This window comes from Nicotiana sylvestris, chromosome 2 (genome assembly GCF_000393655.2).
Source record: "Nicotiana sylvestris chromosome 2, ASM39365v2, whole genome shotgun sequence".
Classification (NCBI taxonomy): Eukaryota; Viridiplantae; Streptophyta; class Magnoliopsida; order Solanales; family Solanaceae; genus Nicotiana; species Nicotiana sylvestris.
In genome coordinates this window covers 129259878-129270410 of record NC_091058.1, presented here as the reverse complement: position 1 = coordinate 129270410, position 10533 = coordinate 129259878, and the positions used below count along the sequence as shown (strand labels likewise).

General features: G+C 38.7%; 2 protein-coding genes across 2 annotated transcripts; both read left to right on the top strand.

Moving 5' to 3' along the window:
* The first annotated feature begins 1630 nt into the window (after positions 1-1630).
* Positions 1631-2778, top strand: LOC104234417 (uncharacterized protein At5g19025-like). Its single transcript, XM_009787982.2, has one exon. It carries the CDS (start codon positions 1955-1957, stop codon positions 2621-2623), a length of 669 nt encoding a protein of 222 aa, XP_009786284.1. The 5' UTR covers positions 1631-1954; the 3' UTR covers positions 2624-2778.
* Positions 2779-6519: 3741 nt separating this feature from the next.
* Positions 6520-8632, top strand: LOC138885571 (uncharacterized). Its single transcript, XM_070166532.1, has 2 exons — positions 6520-6803; positions 7948-8632. Exons 1-2 carry the CDS (start codon positions 6520-6522, stop codon positions 8630-8632), a joined length of 969 nt encoding a protein of 322 aa, XP_070022633.1.
* The last annotated feature ends 1901 nt before the right edge of the window (positions 8633-10533 follow it).

The window sequence follows — 10533 nt, the reverse complement described above, 5'->3', positions numbered from 1 at the left end:
GCCTAAATCTACTCCGAACCTCCAAAACCCATTCTGATCACACTCCTAAGTCCCAAATCACCTCTCAAAGCTAATCGAACCATCAGAATTCACATCCGAGCCCTCCAAAACACAAGTCAACATCCGGTTGACTTTTCCAACTTAAACTTCCTTAAAAGAGACTAAGTGTCTCAAACCTTACCGAAATCATTCCGGATTCGATTCGGCCAACCCGATACCACATAACACGGATAAAAACGCATAAAGAAGCAAAAATGGGGGAAAACAGAGCGGTAACTCATGAGACGACTGGCCGGGTTGTCACATCATAGTTGGATACTGATAAGACACTTGAGTTCTGTATTCATTCCTTGCAAGTTACTACTTTATTTTGTCTTGTCCTTCTTTCTGCTTTTATTATACACTGTATGCAGGTTATATTGTAATTGTCGCGCCGTAGCCTCGTCACTACCTCGTCGAAGTTAGGCTCGGTACTTACCCGTACATGGGGTCGGTTGTACTGATACTGCACTCTGCACTTTCTGTGCAAATTTTAGAGCAGGTAGTGGCTGATCGAGAGGTCGGGTGCAGATATTTTCAGCTAGGAGACCCAAGGTAGTCCTGTTGGCGTCTGCAGGCCTTGGCGTCCCCTTCTATGCTCCTACATTTATTGTTTTTTACTTCCCTTCATAAACAATTGTATCTTCTTTCGACAAATGTTTATAGCAAATCTTAGTGTGTTCGTGGATTGTGACACCGGATTCTGTGTAGTAATAGGAATAATATTGGTAATAGTATATAGACAAAGAGACTATTTACTTACTTCCGCATTTATTTCTACTTGTTTTGGCTTGTGTATTTTTAATCACTGAAACGTAAAGAAAATTAGTAAATAAAACTCTAACATTGACTTGCCTAGCAAGTGTAATGTTAGGTGCCATTACAGTCCCGGTGGTGGGAATCCCGGGTCGTGACAGCAACAACACCTAATCCAAACAAATAATGATTTTTGAAAATCCAAATTCGAATTCGAAACTTCAAAGTTTTTTAATGGCTGTCAATGACCGAGAGTCAAACGCCTTCAAATTTATTGATTGACAATTTTAATTTGAACACCAATTGTGCAACATGAAAGAAAATTGCTAAGTTAAAACGATTGAAATCCATTGATGAATTCCATTAAAACTCTATACAACAAGAAAGCATAGAAAAACAGAGAACATCAAATGAAGAAAAATTGGGAAAAAACAGAGAAGGAGAGTAGAGAGACGAAGACAGAGACATAGACAGAGACAGGGAGAGAAGCGGAGAGAGAGAGTGGGCAAGCATAAAAGGATAAGGAAATAATTAATATTCTTTATTCAATTCTTAATATAAAGGGATACTCATTTAAAACTTATTTACATATAATTGGTAAACTGTATATGACTATGTAATTAAATTGAAACTTGAGTAGGGAGGGTAATAAGGTTTCAAATAGTATATTGGAGGGTAAAAATCTCTTAAAAAAGAGCTTTTCCAAAATTGTGCAGATGGATCCAATCAAGAAAAGTCTGGGCTTTGGAAAAGAAAAGTAACGTGTGGGACCAATTGGCCCATCTGAACATAGCCCAAATAGATAGGAAAAAGAGGAAATATCTTAGCGTGTATAATTCTTGAATACATGAACCCTTTCATACGAAGGAACCTTACACGCTTTGTGATACAAACAAACTGATAAAAATGGCTAACTATTTGACTTCCTAAAAGATCTTCCTTGCCGTCTCCGCACCGTACCCTTTCAGGAACTGTTAAAAATCCAGTCTTTTTCGTCCCCATTTGAATCTTGAATTTTACTCTGATCGAATTGTTACAATTAATCCTTCAAACCCATAATTCTTTTACTGAATTATTCTAGATGGGTTGATTTAGATTGCAATTTGATGTTGGTTTAAGTTAAAGATTGGATTTTTATCAGTTTCTTGGTTCAATTCAAATGGTCTGTTTACTGCCACTTGACCAAGAAAAAACCATGGCCAAATCACAGAATTCAACTGACCCTAGTCTGAAATTGGGGAAAATCAATCAAATTCAAAAGAAAAAGTACATTTCAAATTCCAAGAATCAATTAAGTATCCCTGCTTGTGAAAAATCTCGTTCTGCTTTGATTGATGTAATGATTTTGATTGCTGTGATTGGTGCCTGTGGGGTTTTGCTGTATCCTTCTGTTAATCTTTTGGTGAATAAAATACCTGAAATTCTCAGAATAATCAGCTCTGAGGTGAAAGAGGAAATTTTAGAAGCTCCAGTGGTATACATCTGTTTAGGACTTAGTATTTTATTTGCTGGAATAGCTCTTTTGGCAGTTACAGCATGTACAGGCAGGAGATGTGGGAAACCAGGTTGTCGTGGGCTTAAGAAAGCTGCTGAATTTGATATACAATTAGAGACAGAAGATTGTGTTAAGAATTCAGCAAAAGATGGAGTCAATAAGAAGGGATTATTCGAGTTACCTCGCGATCATCATAGAGAACTGGAAGCTGAGCTTAAAAGGATGGCACCTCCTAATGGAAGAGCTGTTCTTATATTTCGAGGTAGATGCGGATGCTCTGTAGGTACAATGGAAGTGCCTGGACCGAAAAAGAATCGAAAGGTTAAGAAATAAGAGTAATGTTTATCTGTAAAACATATTTTATACTGAAGTAGGCCTATGTCCTAATGATCAGATGATAAGAGGATACTATTTCCTTCAATAAGTTAATTGAAATAAAATCTAATGGATTATATATAGAAAAGTCATTTGTAGTGTTTATATTAAAATCATTTCTCTTGCTAGCTTTTTCATTTTAATTATGTTAGTAGTACTTAAGTGGTATTTGCTTTATGCTTGGCATTAGATTAACTGTACTTTTATGTCTTCATGGGTACAACTAGTGTCAATCTTTTCCCAAGTTACCACTGTTGCTCACTATTTGAAATGTTAGTTGCTAGACCTTCACATTGAGTTTAGTAGTATTATGAGTTACAATCTAAGGAAAAAGTTAGACTTCTAAGCTATGCTTCTTTCTTGAGATGTTTCAGTATATTCCTACATTTTATTCTTGATGTAAGATGCTCACGACATACTCTTGAACTTTGAAGTGTGTCTAGATCCCTCTAGTGCGGCAAGTACTGAATGAAACAACTTTTTGCTTCGTATTTAATTGCCAATTGTTTTGTCAGAATTGCTCAACTCACGAAACTGAGGTTTAGCTCATATTCTTCAATGGTTTGATAAGAAAAGAATGTTTATTACTGCTCAGCGTTGTCTTTTGAATCTGTAAGTCTCTTCAGCCTGTCGTGATGGTGACAGCATTTTCTACTGAATTGATGTCTGGACTTTTGATTGTACCTTTATTAACAACAACTTCCTGAGATAGTCCAATTCGTGTCCGAATATTATGGATGGCCTTTGTGCTCTCTGTTTCATTCTTTAGCAGTGTTTCAGATTTTGAGAACGGGGAGCAAGTTCGGAACTTTATTTATATATGTAGGAAAAATAATTTCTTTCCGAGAGTTATAGCAAGTCCCGTAACAGAGTTGATATGGGGTTTCTATTGAGATTGGAATGTCTTAAGATGGCATTTCTGAATTCAGCACTTATTTTGCTAAAGAATTCATTTCTCTATCACTGAATTGGACCACTCTGAAGCACATTACTCTTGGAGATGTCTGTACATCTATTTAATTTGATCTTTGTTGTTGCTTAATTTGCTAGTTTTCTTGAAAAGTGTCGAAATGGATAGTTGCATATACTCAATATAGAGTGAATAAGCCTCCCATGATGTGGCTTGGTGTCGACGAAACCATGCTAGAGGAGGGTTCAAATTTCAGCAGAGGCAAAAGTTAGGTGATGTTTTCAATCTGCCAAATCTTTGGTGGACGAAGTTACTCAGTACATAATGGGAGGTAGTAGGTACCCAATACAAGTGTTATTTGACCAGGACAAAGGCTATCACTTTAATTGATTGTCTCATGTCTGTCCCTCATGCTTTTTGAGAATGAGTCTGTGTTGCACTTAAACTGATCAATAAGCTTAACTGCCACTCTATTTACTTAAACATAGCACTGTGTCTCTTATAATTCAGGAGATGGTTCTGATATTCTAGGTTGCAGAAGCTATAGTATAAACTTGTGTACCATGGACAGAGCAAGGGGAGTGCAGTGCCCCCTGCGATTGCTAGACCCTATTCGAGCAATTCGCTGAAGCTATTTCTTCTAGGTAGAATGAGGCTCCCGTTGAAAGTGTTACTTGCTTAAGACCTCCATCGAAACCCCAAGAAGAATGTCGCAACTGCCACTTTTTCCATTCTAACCATCGGTGGATTACTTATCTGTCTGAATTCAAGTGCAATTTCAGCCAACTTGGGAATGTTTCAGAACCATATGTTTTATGTTCAGTCTTTCCTATTAATTAGAACGAACGAGGTGAATTAGTCTTCTGATACAGTAGATTTACTAGTCTTTTGAGAAATTTTAAGCGCATGTTAAGTCGTTCTTTTATATTTTGAAAAACTGCATAACTATAGACCTAGCCGCGTACTATCGCTCTCATCTACACGCTCTTCTTCTCCTCCTCTTTCTTCTTGTCTCACCTTCTAAATCCAGACAATGCATTATATATTATGGATCATCTCCTTCTCCGAAAGACAGATAAAGCAACTCGATTAAATATTAACTGTGTTTTGGGTGCTGAGACTGAATCTTCTTATTGGGACAATGGTTGCATCTATATTCACGTTCATAGTTGTTTTAATTTTGATAGTGGTTGCGACCTTCTTGTCTTTGCTAACTTTGAACAGTCACGCAAATTTGATCATCCATCAAAACTTGTGAACAATTTAAAAAGATAGGTACAATGAAGATTGTACTAAGTTATGATTGCCCGTCAAAACTTGTGAACAATTGGACAATACATGCAAGATTTGTCCATCCTACAAAATTTGTGAACAATTGAACAAGCGTAATTTTTCATTCTTCCGGTTATGCAGCGCCAAAGCTATATTTGCAGAACTTTTTAAAACGGAGACAAAATATAAACACGATCTCAAATCATCCTATTTGTTCAAATATCCCAGAATAAATAGAGACACACTGTGGACTTTACGGCCGTTTATTTTGCAAGTCCTAGAACTCTGAGACTAAAATTAATCCTATAAAGGAGTTCATAGAATTTTTTCTGGAAAAAGATTATATAATTAAAACATTTACAAGGTCTTAAATTTTCATGATACAAACTAATTTATAACTTAATTAAATTGGGGTCAACTGTATAGGGTAAAATATGTTTACATTAAATGATCGCATGAGGAAGCGACACATGGAGCCGAAGGCAGGAGATAGTTGAATTCGGGACGGACGCGGATAGACTGTTGCTACCGCACAACAAAATGTATTAGATTTTACAATTAAACGTATTCTAGTGGATCCAGGGAGTTCGGCCACTATCATACAATGGAGGGTATTGGAGAAAGCCAAACTTATCGGAAGCATCATTCCGGCCACAAAACTCCTCGTCGGGTTCAACCTAGCAAGCGTGACAACCCGAGAAGAGATCTTATTGCCCACGAATGCTGAAGTGGTGATAAATCCGACCCTTTTCGAGGTAGTAGATGGTGATATGGTCTACAACATTATCCTGGGAAGACCGTGGTTGCACGAGATGAAAGCTTTGCCATCGACATATCACCAGTTGCTGAAATTCCCAACTCCTGAGGGAATTAAACAAATAAGAGGTAACCAACCGGCGGCAAGGGAGATGAATGCAATTTCTGTCTCCAGTAGCAAAGGGAAAGAGCCTGCGGCAAAGTAATTACAGGAACCGATGCCTGCTCCCAAGCCAAGCAAGGTCAACTATAGGGAAGAGGTACCGAAATCTTATCAAGTGCCAAGGTATTTCCAGGTACCAGAAAAGACGGACGCAACAAAGTCCACAGCGGAAGAGCTTGAGCAAGTCGCATTATTCGAGAAGTTCCTGGAAAGGAAATTCCACTTGGGGACAGGACTGCACCCCAAACTAAGGTCAAAATTTATTGAATTTCTTAAATTTAATGTCGATTGTTTTGCTTGGTCGCATGCGGATATGACAGGTATTCCACTGGAAGTGGATGTACACAAGCGAGCTTGGATCCCAGCATCACTCCGGTAAGACAGAAAAAATGGCCTATTGCCTAGGCCAGAAACAATTCATCAAAGAAGAGGTAACTCGCTTACTTGATATCAGTTCTATCTGAGAGGTAAAGTATCCAGACTGGCTAGCTAACATAGTTGTAGTTCCAAAGAAGAATAATAAATTTTGCATGTGCGTAGACTATAAGGACTTGAATAAGGCGTTCCAAAGGACTCGTTCCCACTGCCAAATATTGATCAAATGATTGATACAACGGCCGGCATGAGTTAATGAGTTTCCTCGATGCTTACTCCGGGTATAACCAAATTAAGATGAACTTCGGGCTAAAGAACGCTGGAGCCACTTATCAGCGGCTTGTAAAAAAAATATTTGAAAAACATATAGGGAAAACCATGGAAGTTTATATAGAAGATATGCTTATTAAGTCTTTGAATGCAGATGATCATCTTAAACACTTGCAAGAAACTTTTGACATCCTAAGGAAGCATAGCATGAAGCTTAACCTCGAGAAATGTTTGTTCGGAGTCAGCTTCGATAAGTTCCTGGGATTCCTGGCATCACAAAGGGTAATTGAGGTTAACCCCGATAAAATCAAAGCCATCGAAGACATCCCGGACCAGTTGTCAAGCGTAAAAAGGGTTCAAAGGCTCACGAGGAGAATGGATGCTTTGAGCATGTTTATTTTCCGGTCTTAAGAGAAATGCTATCATTTCTTTTCGTACTCAAGAAGAAGAACAACTTCGAATGGACCTCGTTATGTTAACAGGCTTTGAGGGATTTGAAAAGGTATTTGTCAAGTCCTCCATTATTATCAAACTCGAAGGAAGGCGAAAAGTTTTAATTTACTTAGCGGTCTTGGATGTAGCGGTAAGCGCTGTTTTAGTCCGTGAGGACGAAGGTACGCAATCTCCAATTCATTATGTTAGTAGAATTTTAACGGGAGCAAAAATTCGCTACCCACATTTGGAAAAGCTGGTCTTATCCCTCATAGTCGCCGCTTGGAAATTAAAGCTTTATTTTCAATATCACCGATTGTTGTGGTGACCACCTTTCCCCTACGGAATGTCCTTCATAAACCCTAAGGCAGGCCATAAGAACGGTTTCACTGACTAACAATAAAGCGGAGTATGAAGCTTTGATTGCATGTCTCTAATTGGCCCGGGGACTAGATTTCGAGGTCATAAAAATCAAGTGCGACTCCTAGCTTGTGGTAACTAGGTCTACGGGATCTTCGAAGCTAAAAATGTAAGCATGCAGAAATACGTAATGAAGGTTCACGCTCTGCTTGCTCGGTTCCGGGAGTGGTCAATCATGCATATCCCGAGGGAAGAAAATGCAAAAGCGGACGTATTGGGTAGCCTTAGCTCATCAACGGAGATGAAGGGATCGGACTCAGGTACGGTCATACAGCTTATGCATTCGGTTCTGGATGCAAATAGCTACTACGAGGTAAACGCGTCTAATTTAGTCTGGGAGTAGAGGAATGAGATCATTGATTACCTCAAGCACGAAATGTTTCCTAAAGATCCAAAAATATCCCAGGTGTCAATACTACGCCAAAGATTTTGTTCAAAAATGCGATAAGTGTCAATACTACGCCCCGTTGGTACATCAACCAGCAGAACCACTGCACTCAGTTTTTTCTCCATGGTTGTTCATGAAATGGGGAATGAATATCGTCCGACCACTGTCGTCAGCCCTTGGTAAGGTAAGGTAAGGTTCCTTTCGATTTTAAATGACTATTTTCTAAGTGGGTTGAAGCATGTCCTATCAGATGATCGTGAACGTGAAGTGGTCTTGTGGAAAAATATAATTTGCAGATTTAGGATACCAAAGGAGATAGCCTGCGACAACGGGCCACAATTTATAGGCACAAAAGTCACAAAGTTCTTTGAAGACTTGAAGATCAAAAGGATCACATCTTCTCCCTATCATCCAAGCGCAAATGGTCAAGCGAAATCAATGAACAAAGTGATTATACAAAATCTCAAAAAGATATTGGAAGTAACTAAAGGCAAATGGCTCGAGGAACTGCCCGGTGTATTATGGGAATACCGAACAACAGCTAAATCGAGTATGGGAGAAACTCCTTTTTCCCTTGTATATGGAGCAGAAGCCTTGAACCCGGTGGAAATAGGGGAGTTGACCTTGAGATACTTCCAAGCAAATGAAGAAGCAAACAATGAAGCAATGTTGGTCAATTTGAAGCTGCTTGATGAACCCAGGGACTTGGCACATATAAAGATGGCAACTCAAAACCAGATAATAGAAAGATATTACAATCGAAGAGCCAACTTCCATTATTTCAAAGTGGGAGACTTGGTTTTAAGGAAACTAAATCAAAACACCCAGGAACTCAATGCAGGGAAGCTAGGTCCGACATGGGAAGGATCCTACCAAAAATCAGTTGTCACCGGGAAAGAATCATACGAGTTAGAGAGTCAAGACGGAAAAAAGTTTCCAAGCAATTGGAACGTGGCACATCTCAAGAGATACTATTGCTAATGAACATCACATATACTGAAAGTATGTGCTGCACTCTTTTTCCCTTCGTCCAGTTTTTATCGCAATTGAGAAACGGAAAGCATACTACGAAGGAAGTTCCAACAGCAATAGGAAGACCTTTCAATGACAAGGCACACAAGCGAGGAACCACTTGGACGGTTAGATAATCTTTTGCTCGGTAGCAAAGTTCCTACTGGGAAGTTAAGTTTGCTATCGAACAAAGGTTACCCGACCATTCACAAGTTCAAGCCACTAGGGATCGTTAGATAGTATTTGGCTTGATAGCATAAATTTCTAAAAGGAAGTGAAGTTTGTTACCAAACTGAGATTATCTAGCAATTATTAGTGGAATCCTCGAAGGTGTAAAACTTTCAATGTTCAAACACGCATTTGAGCACTAGGGGGAATGATATGAGGATACAACACAATGACTGCTGTGAGCATGTGATTTTTGCCCTACATATGAATTACTCCCAAAAAATTCAAAATAAAACAATTTTTAATTTGTTTGCAATTGTTGTGAATTTTCTGTTATTTTCCTTGTATTATTTGCATTTTTTGTATGACATGTTTATTTGTTAAAGTAATAAAAAATACAAAAAAATATGTCGCATTTGCATTTAGGATTTAATTCTACAATTAGAAGTAATCAAGTTTGTTATACAAAAATGGAAAATCACAAAAATATGCATTTTTTGCATTTAATGTCCAAATTGTGTGATTTTATTTTAATTGATGTTTAATTTTATGTGATAATTATTATTAGGAGTTAATTAGTATTTTAAGATAATTTTGGTTTTTATAATTTAATTTTAGCATTTTAGTTTTATTAATTAGTAAAAGAAAAGAGAACAAAAAATAGAAGAAAATCGGAATTGGGCCTCTTCTTCAATTCTAAATTTAGGCCCAAAACACCTCTACCCAACCCAAAACCCCTTGACCCGGCCCATTTCCACCCCATCCCTTTTGGTTTTTCAGATTTTTTCATTCTTTTCACCCAACCAAACAACCCAAACCCTAAACACACCCTAAACTCTCTACCTGTCACACCTCACAACCCCCCCCCCTCTCTCTTCTTCTTCTCCAAACCACCCTCCCTAACCACCCAAACCCTAAAACCACCCAAACCTTACTGCCATGCCCACCTACCACCCACTGCCCTCCCCCGTTCGTTCTTCGTCATCGTCCCCATTCGAGCAACCGGCGACCACCCAAGCCGTCAGCTTCGTCTTCTTCTCCGTTATGAACCAGCGGCAACCACGAACAGCCTTCGTCGACCACCATCGTCCTCACCTCCATCGTCAACCAACCTCCAAACCTCCATCTCCCTAACCAAAAACCCTACCGTGCCCTATCTCCCCGTCGTCAGCCCTCCAAAATAACCACCAAAGCAGCAACACATCTGCTCCTCATGCCCAGCAGCAGTCCGGCGAACTCCGGATCGCTTTCGTCCAGTTCGTGGTCGTCTTCGTCATCCAGTTCATGATCGTCTTCGTCGTCCAGTTCGTGGTCGTCTTCGTCGTCCAGTTTCATCGCCTGAAATCAACCGTAAAATATACAAAATTTCCGGGCAGATTCGAGTTGTTTTGGTTTCAAAGTTTCCGGGCAGATTGGTTCCATTCGAGTTCGTCGTTGTTCCGACCCGGTTAGTTGGTTTAAGTTTCATTTCTGTTCGTATTTTGCTTGATATTCTCGGATCTGAAATCAGTATATGTTTGTTTCTTTCTTGTTCGTGGTTTATCATTTCTTGATTATTTCTTCAGTTTGTTTTTATTCATTTAAAAGAATTTAGTTTTAATATAGAAGTGTATTAGTTTAATAACTTGAATCCTTCATCTTGGTTGTAATATTGTTAGATTTAGTTTGAGGTTCAATTGATTATTGAGTTTAGTGATTTGAAT

Coding starts and splice junctions, on each gene's coding strand:
- LOC138885571 (XM_070166532.1), top strand. CDS start 6,520: ATGGAAGTTTATATAGAAGATATGCTTATTAAGTCTTTGAATGCAGAT. Junction 6,804..7,947: donor AGAATGGATGCTTTGAGCAT/GTTTATTTTCCG, acceptor TATAATTTGCAG/ATTTAGGATACCAAAGGAGA.
- LOC104234417 (XM_009787982.2), top strand. CDS start 1,955: ATGGTCTGTTTACTGCCACTTGACCAAGAAAAAACCATGGCCAAATCA.